The 18,513-nt window shown below is 44.6% G+C and overlaps 1 protein-coding gene across 3 annotated transcripts in view; it reads right to left on the bottom strand.

Moving 5' to 3' along the window:
• LOC113576138 (SH3-domain kinase binding protein 1) overlaps window positions 1-18,513 on the bottom strand; it is a 38,262-nt gene that overhangs the window by 6,904 nt on the left and 12,845 nt on the right. For 2 of the 3 annotated variants that reach the window (XM_027008086.3, XM_081717972.1), the window contains 4 exons: window positions 7,692-7,815; window positions 3,511-3,617; window positions 3,293-3,425; window positions 1,981-2,174 (listed from right to left, as the gene is read on the bottom strand). In XM_027008086.3, coding sequence (XP_026863887.2) covers window positions 1,981-2,174; window positions 3,293-3,425; window positions 3,511-3,617; window positions 7,692-7,815 — 558 coding nt within the window. The remainder of the gene's footprint in view (window positions 1-1,980; window positions 2,175-3,292; window positions 3,426-3,510; window positions 3,618-7,691; window positions 7,816-18,513) is intronic. The other variant, XM_081717978.1, reaches the window with a different exon arrangement.

Below are 18,513 nucleotides of genomic sequence, written 5' to 3'. Positions count from 1 at the left end.
CTCCGGACAGTTAAACAGACACAGGACGGACACACACACACACACACACACACACACACACACACACACACACACACACACAGGACATGCATACAAACACAGGACACACACTCAGGACATGCGCACACAGGACACACGCACACACACGAAACACACGATACGCGTGTACACACACACACACACACACACACACACACACACACACACACACACACACACGGGACATTCACACAGACAGCCATTGGCCATCATGTCCTGCCCCACTGCAATGGATGCCAGCAGTGTTTTAAATGCTTAGCAAGCAGGGCCTGAGCAGCCAGGTGAATTTTCCCTGCAAATCTCAGCAGCTCTATGAGGGAATGGCACACTAAACTGAGTACAGATGAGAGACTGAGGATGAGTGGGAGGAGACGGAGAGAGAGAGAGGGGGAGAGAGAGAGAGAGAGAGAGAGAGAGAGAGAGAGGGAGGAGAGAGCGAGAGCGAGAGCGAGAGCGAGAGAGAGAGAGAGAAGGAGAAGGAGCATGGAGCCTCACCCTCACGGCCAAATGGAGACAGAACGGCACCGGACAAGCCCACCCTGCTACAGGATGTGACATCACCCTTTTCAGAGTTACCTCACGTAATAATGCAAGTGTGTGCAGCTCACATCCTGAGCTTTGAACTCAGTTATCTGACCAACAGTGGCTTTGGAGAACACACAAAAACTGCGCAAGTTCAAGATGCAACAGTTGTGACGGCAGGCATGAGAAACAACAAGAAACTGTGGTGTTTAACGTCAAGCTCACACAACACCTCTCATAATGTCATTTTTGCCAAATGTCACATGAGAATACTGGAATTCACAGAAAAGGAAGTGGGACAAACCTGGGTGTAGGACCTGAGCCACAGCAGATCTCTTCAGTAAAGGAGATGCAGCACTGTGTGGAATCAATTATTCACAAAACACATCCACACAACTTGTTGGACATTAAGGTGTATGAACATCTGCTTGTGGTCACTAGTTTGCAGTGCGTAGTTCCCTATGCAGTGTGAACTACAACTTTTGGCTCCATTATCAAGGACCCCATGTCTTACACAATCATGCCCACATTTCTGGCCAACTCTCTTATATCCTTCTCTCTAAATCTCTGAGCAGAGAAACTCAGGCATACAGGCAGGTTTAAAGCCATTGGAATATTTGAATAATTATGGAGATTTCCCAGCATTTTTAATAGGTATGGGGATATTGCCGCTGTCATTTTGCCAAAACGTCCCCCACAATGAATGATTCCAGCAATCTTCCGCCTCCCCTATGCGGATGACATCAAGCTGGGTGCCAGAAGGGAATGAGACATCAACTTACTAATCCATTTCACTAGGATATTCACCAGCAACGGGATTGGAATGTCATTCGGACTGTATAAGTGTTAGGTGGAGAGGGCCGGTATCTAGAACTGAGGGGACCCGTACTGCCAGAAGGTACCATGGCAGATGTGATGCAGAATGACCAAGCTAAAATCCTTTGGGACTTCCAGATACAAACTAACAAATTGGTATTGGCTAATTAACTGGACATAGTAGTGATGGACAAACAACAGAAGAGGGCAGTAGTGATAAATGTATCGATGCCAAGTGATGTCAACATCAAGAAGAAGGAACATAAAAAGCTCAAAAAATACCAAGGGCTGAAAAAAAGCTATAAGGATGTAGAAGGTAAAGGCAACAATGGTGCCTGGGGCAGCTGGGGCACTAGGGGCTGTGACCCCCAAACTTGGAAGGTTTCCCACCATCCCAGGAGCAACAATCCAAAACTGCCTCCAGAAGAGCACAGTCTGGGAACAGCTAAGATACTATGCAGGACACCCGAGTTTGAAGGAAAAAGACCATATATATATATATGTGTGTGTGTGTGTGTGTGTGTGTGTGTGTGTGTGTGTGTGTGTGTGTATGTGTGTGTGTGTGTGTGTGTGTGTATATATAGTTAGTCAGTTCTCTCATACCTTCTCCAGCTCATTCTCCATGTCCATGGAGCGGGGGCGGAGCTTAATGGGCTGATCTTTGAAGATGTCCCCGAAACCAAAACCGCGCACCTTCTTGGGCTGTATCTCCGTGCTGGAGGCCATGCTGCCCCCATCGGATCGCACGCTACTGCTGTCTCCACCATCGCTCTCTGAGCCTGTGCTGTCCTTAACACCTACACACACACACACACACACACACACACACACACACACACACACGAAGAGACACTGCATGGGAATTTGTGTGTGTGTGTGTATGTGTGTGTGTGTGTGTGTGTGTGTGTGTGTGTGAGCTGCGTATGTGAGTGTGAAAAAGTGTTTGTTGAGGTGATTGTTCCTGTTCTGTACTAAAATAACATCTTCCTGGCCCAGCTTTATGTAGTTTCAGAGATGGCTCAAAAAACCCCAGGTGGCACACACACACCCACACCCACACACCCACACCCACACACACATATACATCTGTTTTCACTCTAGTCAAGAAGCAACCCAAATTCAGCCCTCTGTATTGTCTCGAAATGTCTCTCCTCTCTGGGGATCTGCTGGCTCATGCGCAGAACAGTATCTCTGGCGACACCTGGCTAAGGCCCTAGTAAGCCAATGGACTGATTCTCATTCAAAAAACTCCCACTTCATGTCTTAACTCCACAGCCCATTTAAAAAATGCAGAAAGTTTTATTTTTTTTCCTCTGCATTTTTTTTCTCTGCACAGCAATTCAAGCTTTTTTCCTCTGTGAAGTTATCTAATGAGTTTCAGAAGGCACTGTTTTCTTCAGTCTTCTGAGGACTGTAATCATCTATCATCGCTGATCCAAGAAAACCTCCAAACTCCCCATTTTACACTTTTATGTTCAACAGTGCAGCACTTTAAAAAGACTAAGATAAGTTAAAAAAGGACATAATTTTTCTCCCTTTGTTCAGTGAAATTTGTTCAGTGAAATTATGATAATGGGATGGGCAACAGTCTATACACCTAGAAAATGTGTGTTTATCTAATAAGGTGTGAGTATATGTGCACGGTAGGTGTTTTTAATAAAATGAAGGGATCAGTGAAGCCTTCATTATTTAACCGAATGTTTCAACTGCAGTTTAACACTTTAACAGAGCAATTTAACAATTTGATAACTCAATTTGATAAAAATTATTTTTGGCCAAACATGCTGGTTGTCACATCCTGTGAGCTGAGTGCTCACAGAAGTGTGACTTCTCTGCTGCTGGACCAGGTTTATATTTCATGACTATGTGTTTTGGGCAGCAGTGCGTGAGATGGCTGGGGCATTTTTGGACTGACTGGTCCGCGTGCTGCGGGTGTCCTCCGGCGGGGTGGCCGGGTCCTCATCGTCGGCCGTCAGCCCTTTGGTGAAGTTGGAGGGGAACATGCCTGTCCGGCCATTCAGGTAGCCCTCCCACCATCCCTCCTCCACCTGGAACAAAGCCCAGAGTAAGCCGCGCTACCGCAGCCGTCCGCTCGCGGGGGAAAGGACTGCCACGTCGCCACGACACGCTCACCTCACATAGCACCTCGATGACGTCTCCGATCTTCAGTTCCAGCTCGTCGTCGTTCTGTGGCATGTAGCTAAAAGCGGCTTTGCAGCGTCTTTTCCGTATGGCCTCGCCTGTGACCCCATGCACGCCCGCACACGCACGACACGCCCACGTGCACACACATATAGGTTAATGAAATTTGATTTTCCAGGCAAACCGTATTAAAACAAATAATTTCTTTTGCACTAGGTGTCTCCATCCTCCGTCCTACTAAATAACTTACTGCAGTGAGCAGTTCATTTTCAGCAGGTTTCACTTCTCTGTCAAAGCACAATGGAAAATGGGAGCTGCTCTAGCCATGAGTGACTACTGCACTAGTGGTGATCTGCAAAAGTCTATACCGTAATCAATTTACACTTTAATCTGAAAGGCAAAATAGTCGATTCTTTCTGCACCACCAACTGTAGGGCAATCTGTGACATCTTGGCAACCACATCTATATGAATAAAAGCAATGCAGTCTCTGTAACATGGAGGGTTTATAATCTGATATCCACTGACAGACCATGCAGGGCACTCTTAAAGCAATCTAAATCAATCGCAATGAGATACATACAAAAGTAGTGCTATGGTGAATAGGCCAAAACTTCACATTGACTTGAATGTCAGTTTTCTGTATTGCAGTTAACAAATGAGATTATAAAACAACAATCCAAATAAATGAATTAATAAAAAAAAAAACCCCACAAAATATAATTACAATGAGTGAATTAATCAACAAGGACTTAAATAACCTAACCCTGAAAGCATAACCTACATTCCTCGATGTAGTGTTTTAATCATTTTACTCAGCGAAAAGGCATCTTAATGGCTTTCTTGTTTTGTGACGTTTGCAACAGGGAGTCGCAAAAGATGTTTACCTCACCACAAAACAGTCTAAAATTATGGACCAACACTACTACCCTGGATTTGTGAATGTGGAATTTCTCTAATAGGATGAATAATTTAATATCCTCAGCTATTCTAGTTGATGTCACTAGTTAGGAACAAAATCATTACAATAGGAAATCTATACAATTCATGCAAATATATCAAAACAAGTCAAGATCATTCCAAACTCATCTGAAAAAGTCCAGTTACAAAATAAATAACTCTCCAGTTTCGATTTCCAAAACAGCCTCATGGAGATATAGTAGGTTTAAATGTATTCATCAAAACGTTATGAGGATAAAATGTACATACAAATTCCCTTTTGCATTCATAAACTTTAATTCTATAAGGCTTTAGTTATGCACTTCATCATATGGTGATTGTTACATTTCCTAACTAACAAATCTATACCACCAAGAGAAAAGTCAAAAGTTCCTTTAAATGAAGGGTTATAATTTCAATGAGCTCTCATAGGGTAGGAGCTGTTGTGGTGAAATTGTTTTTAATATCAGTCTCACAATCTTTCCATGAAATATCCAACCTCATCTCTGAATTCATTATAAACATAAAACTCCCTATTGCGTTTTAATAAACCTGTTGTGATATTGTATACCTGTTTTAATAAACCTTTTGTGATAAAAATGACATTCTTATTAAGTCATTCTTTTCCGAAACATTATCTAATGATTGACTGTATTAAAGTCCAGAGCATTAAACAACCCTTCTGAATAGTTCCTAACTAGTGTTTTTCTCTTAATATGCTTGGTCTTATTTTTCCTTATAAATTCAATAGAAGAGAAACAATAGAAGAATATGTCAATTTATTGACATAGAGAGACGAGGCTGGACACGCAATTCTTGAAATACCTTTAGATTTTGAAAGCAAAACACTTCCAAGAAATCTTACTGTCTGTTTAACCTTTTATCTGTGAGTTGTTTATCCTATGTAAAGCCATTACGCCTTTCTTATTCTGTGTAACTGAAAGACCCAAAGCAGCAAAAAATTATTGTAAAATATCCAGGACAACAGGAACCTGTTCATTGTCCTTCAAAAACAATGCATTGCCTACTAATTTACAAATTAGAAACTTGTGTCCTGCAGTCTGAGTACCTTTGATGCTGGAGCAATGTACTGATGACAAACCAGGTAGAAGTGCCTTTAGCCAAAGACACACAACTACTACTAAGGTTGGAACCATCTTCAAAAACTGGTGCCCAGAACCAAAATGATGCACCACATCATACAGGAACTCATGTTCCACCACCATTTCGACAGCTTTACAGAAACCCAGAAATAAAATAACTGCCTCCTGACCAGTTCATGGTAACCTAAGAAATCTAAAACAAGACAGATGTTATTTGAAATGCTTCTGCCCTTCCTGAGTCCTGACTGCAAGGCAGAGATAATCTCTCCTAACGCTGATTTCAAGCGGGTGGTATAAAGAGCAGCTAATAACTTATAATCTGAGTTAAGCAACATAATTGGTGCCAGTTGTCTACCACAGTAAAATAATGTCACCACTTAATAAAATGCTTCTGTATAACAATCTCTAAATCCTAAGCTTGGCACTGTCAGCTAGTGGTTCTAGTGCAGTCACTAACCACTGTTTGAACTGTCAATAGGTACTTTAGCAGCTGAAAGGATTATTCTGATTAGCACAGAGCGCATGCTTCGCCACAGCAGGCTTGGAGGCCCACTCTTGGTTTGACAGGGAGAAACCATGCTGTTCATCACATATGGGCACCACAGGAGGGCGCCACATGGTCTACAGAGCAGCACCACAGCAGATCTCAGACCATGGGTTGTGGGGGCAATTAGTCTGGGGCACTTTGAGGTTATAAGAAAAAGCGGAAAAAAAAAAAAAATCTATATTAATACACCAACACGAAATATATCAAAACCAAGACTTAATATTCCATTATATTAAAGCGTATTTAAAATTCAGTTGAGAAGTTAAAGCAAATCAATTAGATGTGCTCTACCGTTACATTTATCATGACTGTATGATAAACTGTACAGGTAATTCATTATTTCAAAATATCAGGACTGATTATATATATATATATATATATATATATATATATATATATATATATATATATAAAATGTCTGTTGTGAACCTTTCCCCTGCATACTTAAAATTAACATTAGGCGTAGTGAGTAACACAAACTGTGAACATATGGAGATCAGCTTTTAAACTTGCAGCTGAGCCTGTAAGATAGCTTTGATTGCAAAATGGTTGTAGGCTAAAAAATGTAAACAAACAAAAGCAAATTGCTAACGAAGTATTTCAGTTAGGACGAGATCCAGACTGCAAGTATTAGAACTAAGGAGATGAAGTTTGTCTCAAACTATGGGCCTGAAATTCAGTTACACAGCTGGAGACCCACAACTACAGACAGAAATAGCTGCCCAACATCTCAACACTCACATGAAAGAATTTTGTAATCTTATGACTAACTTCTTTGTTAACTTCCTGGTATTAACCATTTAAACATTACTGAGGGCCAATAAAGACGACAAAACCTGCCATTCCTGCTTCAGTGTCTGTTGAGCTGCTTTACTGCCAAATTATTGGCCAGTTAGCAAAATGAGAGACAGGCAAGCACAGAAGTCAAGGCTAATAAATTGGCCTCCTAAGACATTACTGGAACCGCTAATGTCTCCTAATTCAGATAGACAGGATGTAAGTCATTAGCGTGTTACCTCTATTCTCTTTCTCTCTCTCTCTCACACACACACACACACACACACACACACACACACACACAAATTCCCCTGGCCACTGACAGTATTCACAGCGGAACCTTAGAGTACGAGCTACAGAGCTGCTCTAATTGTCTGTCCAAGAGACTGGTTTAATTACTGTCAGACACACACATGCACAGACACACACTTAACACTAACTTCCCACATGACATCTGGATGTTCCAGACAAACTCATCTGACTCACACTATACCCTCTCCAGAAAGGTATATGTGCAACAAACGCACACAAACCCACAAAGAAGATGTCCTACATGTTAAGAATTGTATAATAGACTTCCTACCACTAAGCCCAGTGATCTAATGTGTGCCACAGACCCTGACGTTGTGTGTTTATGGACGGTTTAGAAGTCCCTGCTGTGTATTTATCTGTGTGAATTGTTGCCTGACCAAATGTACCCTAAACCTTTAATAAACAAGATATGGGTTGGAGCCAGTGCATTCACGCCTGTTGTTGACAGTCAGTTCGTGATGGTTCATTTAGCTCTAAACTGGACTTGGTGGGTACCTTTCTTGGCTGGCCGGAGGCTGGACTCTGATGCAGGGCTGGCGCTGCCATTGGACATGTCAGACTTCAGCCCGGTCGTCTGAGAAGCCAGACTCACGTCCTTCCTCACCTCCTTCTTAATCTCCTGCAGAGAGACAGAAAATTGGCTGAAATACCTTCTAACAGCCAGCAGGGGGAGCAAGAGCCTGCCCTCTTTTTCTATGAGAGAGAGAAAGCGAGAGAGAGAGAGAGAGAGAGTGAGAGAGAGAGAGAGAGAGAGAGAGAGAAAAACGGGGGTGTGAGAGAGAGTGGGCGAGGGAGTAAAAGGGAGAAAGAGAAAGCGAGAGAGAGGAAGGGAGAGAGAGAGAGAGAGAGAGAGAGAACCCATGCATGCTTTAGCTCTCCATGCAGCAGAAGAGCTGGACTCATTTCCTGGATGCAGTGACTCAGAGGAGCAGTCAACCCCACACATGCTGGCCTTAAGCACTTCTCCATCTGCATCTGCGCAAAAAGCCCCCCACCCCCCACACCACCCCCCCATTGTTGAAGTTGCAGGCCAGCCTTTAATCCCACCTCCCAGTAAAACACTATATGCTAGAGGCCTGAGGTCCACTCAGGGGGAGAACATTCGGATGCCTGGTCTTAAATGGCTGACATCAGGTTCATTCACTTTGGCTAAGGCTGTCTGTTTGTACTCACTCTGTCTGTGCCTTTAATCTGCAGCATTTCTCTATCACTCCCTTTGCTCCCTTTCTGAGTGACAGAGCAGCTAACTGAGGAGAACAGCAGCAGGCGCCATGTTTGATCTGTCTGCTGTTTCATTAATGCAGCCTTGGCCTCTTACTCAAGAGGTGGGCAGCATCCAGGTGGAGGGATCGCACATCCATAATAACCAGCCCCCCACACACACACACACACACGCACACACACACGCACACACAAATAAAGCAGGTGCCCTTATTTCTCAAAACTGAAATTCCCATGTAAGGCATGGGTGTGCCATTTCCAAACGTTAAACACATGAAATACAAAAAATATATAAAAAATACATGTGTGTGTCATTAAATTGAACTTTTTTTGTGTAAAGGACAAAATTCATGGTTGGTGATAATCACAAGTAGAACAGACGTTTTTAAGGTGTGATTACTATCTGAGTAACTAAACCTGATGCTGTGTGATAGACAGTGAATTCAGCTGAATGCAGCCTGTACCATGGGCTGAGCGTGTGCGTCGACTGTAGGACTGTGGGACAAAGGAAGTGCTACTTTGGGTTGTGTGTTGGTCAGAGGAACTGCGCTTGTTCCATTTTAGTGTGCCCTGGAAAACAATCCTTCGGGCATGTGGACACACAACCACGGGACACACGGACACAGGCGCGCACACTGGAGCACCCGTGTACACACACAAAGCTCAGGCATTGTTGGATAATGAGCTGTGTTCACAAGCATTCATGATTAATGAGTGGGTGAGATGTGAGATCAGAGGGCAGTTAGCACAGGGCAGGCTGAAGCAGACCTAACGTACCGCTGCATGCACACTCCATGCAGACAAATCCAGGCCAATAACCAATATTCATAATATACTGAACTTCAGCTTTTCTAGTTCTTTCACTTACATAATGTAAATATGAGTGATGTAAAGACTGAAAAATATATCACTTGTTAACTGACATCGCAATATCGGCCTCTGCTATATGATGCCACAGAGCTGCAATATAAGGCTCTTTAATGTGTTACACCATTTCAGTCTCAGACAAGTTCTGTTTGGTTCTGTCCTGATGAATCACACCATTCGAGTATACATCAAAAATCGATCGCAACATGTAGCTATATAATCTCGGTATAGTTTGGTTCTCCATACTTGTCCAGCCCTAGATATGAATATGAAATCAAAATGATAATACATGACATTATACGGCACACGCAGCATTTCAGGAATAATTAACACCAAATAAGCGAACGCTCCCACAATGCATCAGCGTATCTGAAAGGTGCAAAATGAACATTATCGGTTTGGCCTTAATTATTGACTGAGTTCCAACGTGAAACCAACACCTTTACTGCTGAAATGCTGATGGGTCCTGGTGCCAGTGCAGGCAATCAGGCCCAAAGCACGAGAAGCCCTGGCAAATTCAGCCCTCGCCATTGTGAGGACGTGTGTGCTGACCGGAGCTGACGACACTGGCATAATGCTGAACCTTATCTATTCTTCATTGGTTCTGGCAGCCTCAGCCAGGAGGAAACGGACATTACATCACTGTTACATAATCGCGCACCCACCACCCATCACACTTGGCCTTTCCCCGAAGCATTCAGATATCTGTCACCTTTTTAACCTGCATAGGAGTCCATCAGGAGTTTACACGAGGCTTTTAGAGGTGGCTTTTGTTGGTGTGCGACCAGCTTTAGCATGAAAGAAGAAAAATAAGTTTATCAACAGATCAGCAGCATGAGAGTTAGAGAGAGAGAGTGAGAGAGAGCGAGCTATTGCAGATGTCTGGTAAGCTCCACAGTGAAAGAATACACACACACACACACACACACACACACACACACACACACACACACACACACACACACACACAGAGAACACAACCACAGACCATGACTTCTGATTGCTCAGAGATATTTCCTCACTGAGTAGAACAGAGGCTTCTACACTGCATTGCATTGTCCTTGTAAAGCATCACGGAAAAAGTTAACTGTCCTAGCCATTCAGGATGCTTCTGTGTGCCCTATACAAAGTTACGCAATGCACACAATATTACAGTCCATACAGAGTCCCCGATTACACAACTCACCCTTGCTCCGTTGAAGGTTGCGTAACCTAGGATGGCAACAGAGAGACGCGAAGCTAGCAGCCAGGCCAGACACTTTTATTCTGCAGCCACCATTGGATTTGTGCTTCAGCTACCTGTTTATGATGCTGATTTAAGATCAGCTCTACTCCATAGCTGTCATTTAATTTCCTGAGAGAACACTGAGCTCAGATCATCACCATATAGTGTAGTGTAGACTAGTGGCAAAGGTTTATAGCAGTGGTGTAGATTACCACTAACACAGCACACTGGACCCATCTTTGCTCCAACATCACAGTAAATTATCATTATAGCAAAGGAAAAAAATACTTATATTTAGTTACAAATATAATATAATATAATACAATATTTTCACTATTTTTACCAAGTAGGTGCATATGAACTTATTTCATAACTGAGATTAAAATTACGCTCCTCTGGTAAACTGACCCAGATCTAGCTTGTGCTCCATCCAGGTCACCGCGGGACACCCTGACGGGGGCTGGCATCAGCACCTCGACACGCCGGCAAGACACCATGCAGAGATACTCATCGTCTCATGGCAAAGCTTGCTGTTTTTACTTCTTCATATTTTGCTAAAAACGACACATACGAGCATAAATGGAAAGGGGTGGCAAGGCAGCAGCGGTACCTGTACGTGTGCAGCTGCGGCTCGGGCACTCACCATGGATAGCCTCCCCTCGCTAGCACAGCTCTCCAGGGTCTGACAGCAGGGGTGCAGCCAGCATAGCCCTACACTACACAGTGTGGCACAAAAATGACAGCAGGGCCTCAGAGGAGCTAAAACGCTGTTTGTGGGTTAGGGGCAGGAGCACACACACACACACACACACACACACACACACACACAAGCACACGCACAGACACACATGCACAGACGCAGACACACACACACACACACACACAGACACACGCACGCACACGCACGCACAGACACACGCACACAGACACACGCACAGACACACAGACGCACACAGACGCACACAGACGCACACAGACGCACACGCACAGACACACACGCACAGACACACATGCACACACTAAACCCCAGAAAGTACAGCAGCAGCAGAACTGAACGCAAGGACACATGCAAGCACTCCCCCCTTTGTGCAGTGAGCTGTTATCTCCAAACCAGCGGAGGGAGGCTCAGCTGTAGAATGTTACAGAGCTTCACGAGAACCATCGTCTTGCCATCAGCAATCACAACCTTCTCTACTTTATTAGGAGGGTTTCTCACACTGTGAGTGACAGCTGCAGCTTGAATTCTGAATGCACACTTCCTGTCTGCAGATCAGGCTCTGACAGACCCATAGTCTAACCACTGTATTTGCAAATTTCAGTAGAGGCAGCCACACACACACACACACACACACACACACACAGCAGAGCAACACACAAACACCACTGAACAGAAATACATATATGCCTACAGAGAGTAGCACAAACAGACTACATTTCCTCTCAAACTACATAAATATATGTGCCAACATCAATCATGTTTTGTTGTTGTTGTTTGGTAGTTTTGTTTTGTTACATGGCTTGACCTGCCTCACCTGATGTTGTGGCTGGCCCTTGGCAAGGCTGATCCCAGCTCTGCCACTGGAAAAACCTGGGAAACAGTGGTGTGCCTTTCTCCTCTGCCGTCCCAATCACGCACTTCTGACGCACGATAACGCTTGTTCAGTTTGGCGCTGACGCACCAGCTCGTTGGTGAAGTCTCCGTGCTCTGTCTCAAGGCTATATCTAAGTGCTTCTGCCTCCCACAGTCAGGCTAACATGAACCCTGGCGTGCATGCTAGTTCACAGCCATCTTAAACGTGAGTGTTGTTCTGTCACGTGATTAATGCATACAAATATTACCGCATTAGACAGGAGTTTATACTGTATTAGAGGTGTGTGTTTAGGCGTGTTTGCGTGCTATTTCTTAATAAAGGCCTATTGAATTCTCTATGTTTGCAATCACAATGGGCCATCGGTCCCTGGAGACTCCAATTATCTCTCTGGTGCCTCATCACATACATGTTACCGTGGAAACCACACTGGGGGAACCTGCTAGTGAGGAGTGGTCTGACATAAGCTGCCCCCCCCCAAAACATTCACATGCACACCCACCCACACATACACACACAGGGCAACATAAACAACAGAACACAATCTGGCACCTGTTGACATTGCACAGACAGACCTCAGATCAGTACCACCCATGTGTCTGTCCTGTTGAGCCCAGAATTAATCAGCCTGAATAGCTCCAAGATCAGCATGAGTGAGGTTGGTAAGAATTCTGTAAGTAAGAAGCTCTAATGCTTATGGCAGGATGAATAAAACCTGATCAATTCCAATGAATTCACCTAGTTTAATCCGCTCCAGCCCAACACACAGAGCAGAAAGGATACGGAGCTACCTGCAGTATACAGAGACTCTGCAGACCTCCAAGTGCTCATTTCACACATATTACTGCATGAGCGTTTCGTTTAATATGCATTTGACAGCACGACAGCAACGAGAAAAACAGACATCCGCATTATCCGACCACCTCACCAGTGCTTGGGGCCAGTGGAGCTTTCATCTGAAAATACATTTTGAGGTTTTGGTTACAGAACGACTGAGATTAGGATTTGCGAGAGGAAACCAAGCACTTGAGCTGGACAGCAAACTTCCACTTCGAGCAGGAGCGGCACCCTGCTCGGCTGCTCACCGTGGACGTTCTGCGCTGTTCCAATTTTAGTCAGGCCTAGCAGGCTGGCGCTACATGCCTGCGAGGCCCTCTGCTGGCACGGAGCCGTGGAGGTGATCTCGCGGCGCTGCACCATCCGCCCCTCAGGCCGCTCTGCGGCAAACACTGGGGGGTGGAATGAAATAGAGAGAGAGAGAGAGAGAGAGAGAGAGAGAGAGAGAAAGAGAGAGAGAGAGAGAGAGAGAGAACAGAGGGATTGAGACAGGACACAGAGTGAGAGAAAGAGATAGAGAGAGACCTGCACCAAGGGAATGCAAGAAGTCTAATGGAAGACTACAAGTGCGGAGAAACAAAAAGAAAGACTTGTGAGCAAGGCATGATGAGATGCTTAAAAAAAAAAAGTGCTTCAAAGATCTCTGTGGGCCAATGAGACGAATGCAGTACGTGAGCATCACGTGGCTCTTCCTCTTCCTGCCCTGAGAGTGGGGACAAGTACGGTGAGGCAGAGGAGACTGTATGTGACGCGTATATGCAGAGTCAAAACCGGAGCCAGCGTAACTGAAAACATCTTAGAGCTCAGGCCTCTCACAGCTGCATCGATCAGAGAGCGCGCGCGCGCGCGAGAGAGAGGGGTGGGGGCCAGGAGAAGAGATACCAAGCAAGACTGAGCATTCTGTATCTCTGTTGGCATCTCTGCCAAATTACATCTCTCATTTTCTCTCACAAATACCCAAATTATCTGCTGTTATCACATCAGAGTGACAGGAAGTTGGAATGTATGCTTGACTGCACTAATTCAAGTGGCTATGAAGCTGGCTGTGATACTGCCTAGTGTGTCAATGGAGCAAGGCCCAACCCAAGAGGAGTGCATGTTATAACTGAAGATACCTGACTGTAAATGATAGTTAGGTCACCTAGGCTAGAAATGCAGCGGGTCATTTCAAATCTTTAAAAAGCAATACATTTTGGTATTTCCTGACATGCTCGTCATGTGATCAGTTACATGCATCATAAACTCCCTTTAAAATATCACCCTTCCATTAATACTGGTGTTTAATATTATTAACGCATTCGTAAGTCATTTAGTAACTACATATACTTTTTTTTTTATTTAGCAGGCTTAACTGGGAAATTCTATTTATTACACCTTTAAGAAAGGAAAAGAAACTGCTGAAAATTTCAGCAAGCAGAATAGTGGTGAGATTTACAAAGAAAGAACAGGAAACACCTGGAGATGTGTCTGTTCATTTCTCTTTTCAGAGAAAACACACACACACACACACACACACACACACACACACACACACGTAACATCTACATTAGAATATGGCTTCTAGAAGCCATTTTTGGAGAAGGTGTTTCCATGCAGTCTGAAACCACACATTCCTTCACTAATGAGAGAACAGATTAGATTAACTGCATTAGGGGGAAGCAGAAGATCTGGAAAAACAGATGAGCAACATTCAGCACATTTCCAAATGGCTTTTTCATGGCCACTGTGTGTGTGTGTGTGTGTGTGTGTGTGTGCGTGCGCGTGTGTGTGCATGCGCGTGCGTGTGAGTGTGCGCCAGTGTTCCACTGAGTTGCTGGCAGGGTAACTGAGCACTAGGATACATGGAGATAAAACTCAGGAAACAAAAGTAATCATCCTATACACACACTCTCACGCACTCGCACTCGCACACACGGCTTAGCAGAGCACACATTCTCGCAAATACCTAGACACAGACACATCTGCAGCGAGAGACACCCATCAGCCAGACGTAGAAAAGGTTCACGTGTTTTGAATGAGTCACATGAAGCCAGTCCAAATCCTCCTCCTCCTCCTCTTGGAAATGGAACGCGACGATCGCTGTCTAACCTCCCCTCCCAACTTCGCTGACACTGCCTTTGACCTCTTTCTAACACATCAGACGACTGGTTTACACTGTAACAACATAACTGCTGAAGCTTTCTGAATGGGAAGTGAGCAGGTCTAAATTGAGCAGTGCAAGAAGTGCCTGAAAAAGCTCCATGTCTATGCTCCACCCTAATGCCCACCTGAATACCCCACCCTAACGTCCACCTGTTCCCCAGTGTGCATCCAGTCCTCAGGATCCCATGTTCAGAGCAGACAGCCTACTTTATGCACCTATTCAGCATCAAAACGGATATGTTGAGCAACTCCAAAACAGCATGTGAGATGTACAAAAACAGCATGTCATGCATAAAAAGCACTACTGCTAAATCTGTGGACGATTACACAGTGCAAACAGATCTGCGGCTGTACTTATCTATACAACACCACAGTAACAATCTGGTTAGAGTGCTTGTTTGTCAGTTACAGCCCAGCATCAGGTGCCATAACACCTGGCCAGTTTTGGATTACAACTGTGGGGTTGAAATGATATCACCTCTGGAATGAGAGTATGGAGTGGCAACACAATCTCAGGAGCACTGATCTAGAATGCCCTACTGCACAATGCCTAGTGTTGCTGAACACCCGCAGCCCTGAAAGCACTCCTACTGTGTGTTCATTTGTGTCTGACTGGATTTATATAAACACTAGGGGGATTACACACTGGGGTTGCTGGTGTGTAGTAACCCATAAGACTGTTGGCTTAGCTTAAGAAGGAACCTTTTAACCCAAATCAGGAACAATGACATGGCTGAATTTGCAGAGGACCCACAACAGCTACGATGCTAAGCAACAATGAACCTGTGTGCTAAGATGACACGAAGGAATGACTAAATTTCTGTTATTCATACACTTTATTCAAAAATAGTTAATAATCACGAATAATCAAGAATCATGAGAGCATGAAGCACATAACACAAGCCTCTCTATACAACCTGAAACGTCTTTAGAAATACTCGATACAGGAACAGGCTGCTACGGACGTACATTTAAAATAATATTCGCTTAGACAGTAAATGTCTAGCATGGCTTCGCCTCCTCCAGGGGCAGAAAGACTTCAGTATATCACGAACGAATATGATCATCGATCACAAACTACAACGTAAATTATGCGGCGCAACACAAATGGCTTTCTTCTTTGCATTCTCTTCTTTTGTATTTTCTTCTTATAGTTGTATTTTTTTTTCTTTTTGCATCCGCTGAAGAGAGGAGTTCAGGGCGTCGCTTTATTTACAAGCGCCATCACAGATGCAGTCTATCAAACTCAGTTCATTACTCAGGCTACACAGCTGGAAATATGCCTTTGACTATATCTGGCTTGGTTTCAAAGTGCAGAGGTGTTTGTTGTGGGGAAGGTTTCAGGGTGGGCGTGAACGCAGAGATCATCGTTTATGATACCCTGCGACGGCAGGGATCATCTCTGGTTCACGGTCAGGAGACAGAGGAAAGCTCTTCATTCCAGTATCAGTGCCTGAGGGTTACACTCCACCCCTAAATAAGCCACATTCTTGTAGCGGAGCTCTGAGTTTTAACACAAAGATACAAACCCGACAAGAATGATCAAATCCTGCAAATACAGAAGCGTTTGCACTCACCAAACCAAAAGGGCTTTAACGTGGAATCGAGAGCCATTGGAAAGAAACAGAATAGTTTGTGATCTAGAATTGCACTTACTGCCTCTGTACACTACGGTACCCATTGATATTTAGCTATGGCATGTTTTAACCCACCACAGGTGACACTGTGTGGTTCTCTCTTAATGACAGTATGTTTAACAGGTATATAAACAGACCATGACTATGCATGTGTTTATGTTATTAAGATTATGTTAAACTGAGCACCACAAATTCACTCTTCAAAATCCCGCCATGCTCTGTATATCATGCACTGTGTTACTGAGTGGCCAGTATTTGGTCAGCCTGCACCGCTTGCCTGCTGACCAAGTGAGAGTTCTGCCATTCTCTTAAAATGTTTCCTTTTCTCTTTGTAAATGTGAGTGGAAACGTCATGGAAATCTTGAAAGCATTGCTGTTTTAATTGCCTTTGTTTCACATGATGACATGTCAGTAATTAGGGATGTGATGTAAAGAAAAAGAAAACCCATTGAACAAAGGAAGCCCCTAGCTCACAGCCACATGCCTAGTAAAGCCTGCAGTCTGTCCGTTTGCAGAGAGCCGTCACCTGACCAACCAGGCTCTGCGGAGACGGTTGCGACTATGCCCATAAGCATCGTGGCTTGTTTGATGACAAACACCCGCGCTCATGCAGACAGACTGGAATTAAAGGAGTGGTCCTCAATGTCCTCAACGCTTAAAAACCAAAACAAGGGTGTAGGAAATGGGCTCCTGAGCTGTCTGTCAGTACAAATATTAACACATCATAACTGCTCCAAACATCTTTACAAATCCAAAACGATGGCTACCAACAAACAGCCTGCTTATCACCTGACTGCCTGAAGCAACAACTATAATCCAATTCTATAATCTATACACGAACACGATCTTTCAGTAGATCCTCAATTCTGCAGTTGTTTCTGTGGTGTCGTATAAGGTCACTGCAGTTCCTGTGTGGTAAAGAATAATAGCTAAAAATAATCTACACCTAAGGAATCCTCTGTCTAGAACAGCATTCTGGGTGACGGACTCCTACAGGTCACGCCGCCAAAACGGGCCCATGCCAAAGAAGCAGCTGCATGGAAACAAGCACCCACATCATGCTAACCTGCAGGGTCCCGCACCCCAACACCACGTGGAACTGGGCAGCGAGACACTCCGAGCCGCATCAGCGCCCGCAGTAGACCGCCTCCGCCCCTGCTCCACCTATGGCTAGAAAATCAAGCTCGTGTGCAGGCCGGTGTTCTGTGTTCTCACCCAGGGGGGGTGTAGAGGGGAAGACATATTTAGAGCTCCATGATGGCGTCATGACTTTTTTTTTTGACAGTAGATTGGCAAAAAATATAACTGAGGTTACTGCGGTCTGACAGTTTATTCTCCCATGCATGTTTAAAGTGTTTGCATATGTACTTGAGTTTTAGAACCAGAAAAGCTCAAAGCAGAAGTGGATGCACGGCCATGTCCGAGCTGGTTTCTGATGCTCAAACGTAAACTCCACTATCAGATGCGATTGTGAGAGAAAGACTCTTCCCGTTTTTGCTAATGTCGCGCACTCTCTCTTCCTGTCAATGCGCCCTCAGAGGAAGTCTACACTTCCCCCTGCTGGCTCCGCGTTCAGAGAGGAAACGGCCACGAGCTACGCCACAAAACCTTAGAATCAGCCGGGCAGGCGGCACCCATGCCCCCGTGGGCCACTGCACCTGCTCCTGTACCACGTCTGCAGTGTGTGGTGGTGAAAGGCACACGCTCGTGTGTTTGTGCCCTAAGCCCAGCGCTACCTCGCAGCCTCGCGCTGCTTGAGTCAGGCCCTTCCGCCACTGAAACCCATCGCTTCGCGCGAG

Source organism: Electrophorus electricus, chromosome 1 (assembly GCF_041902795.1).
Source record: "Electrophorus electricus isolate QZ-2024a chromosome 1, ASM4190279v1, whole genome shotgun sequence".
NCBI lineage: Eukaryota > Metazoa > Chordata > Actinopteri > Gymnotiformes > Gymnotidae > Electrophorus > Electrophorus electricus.
This window is presented reverse-complemented; position numbering and strand designations above follow the sequence as displayed.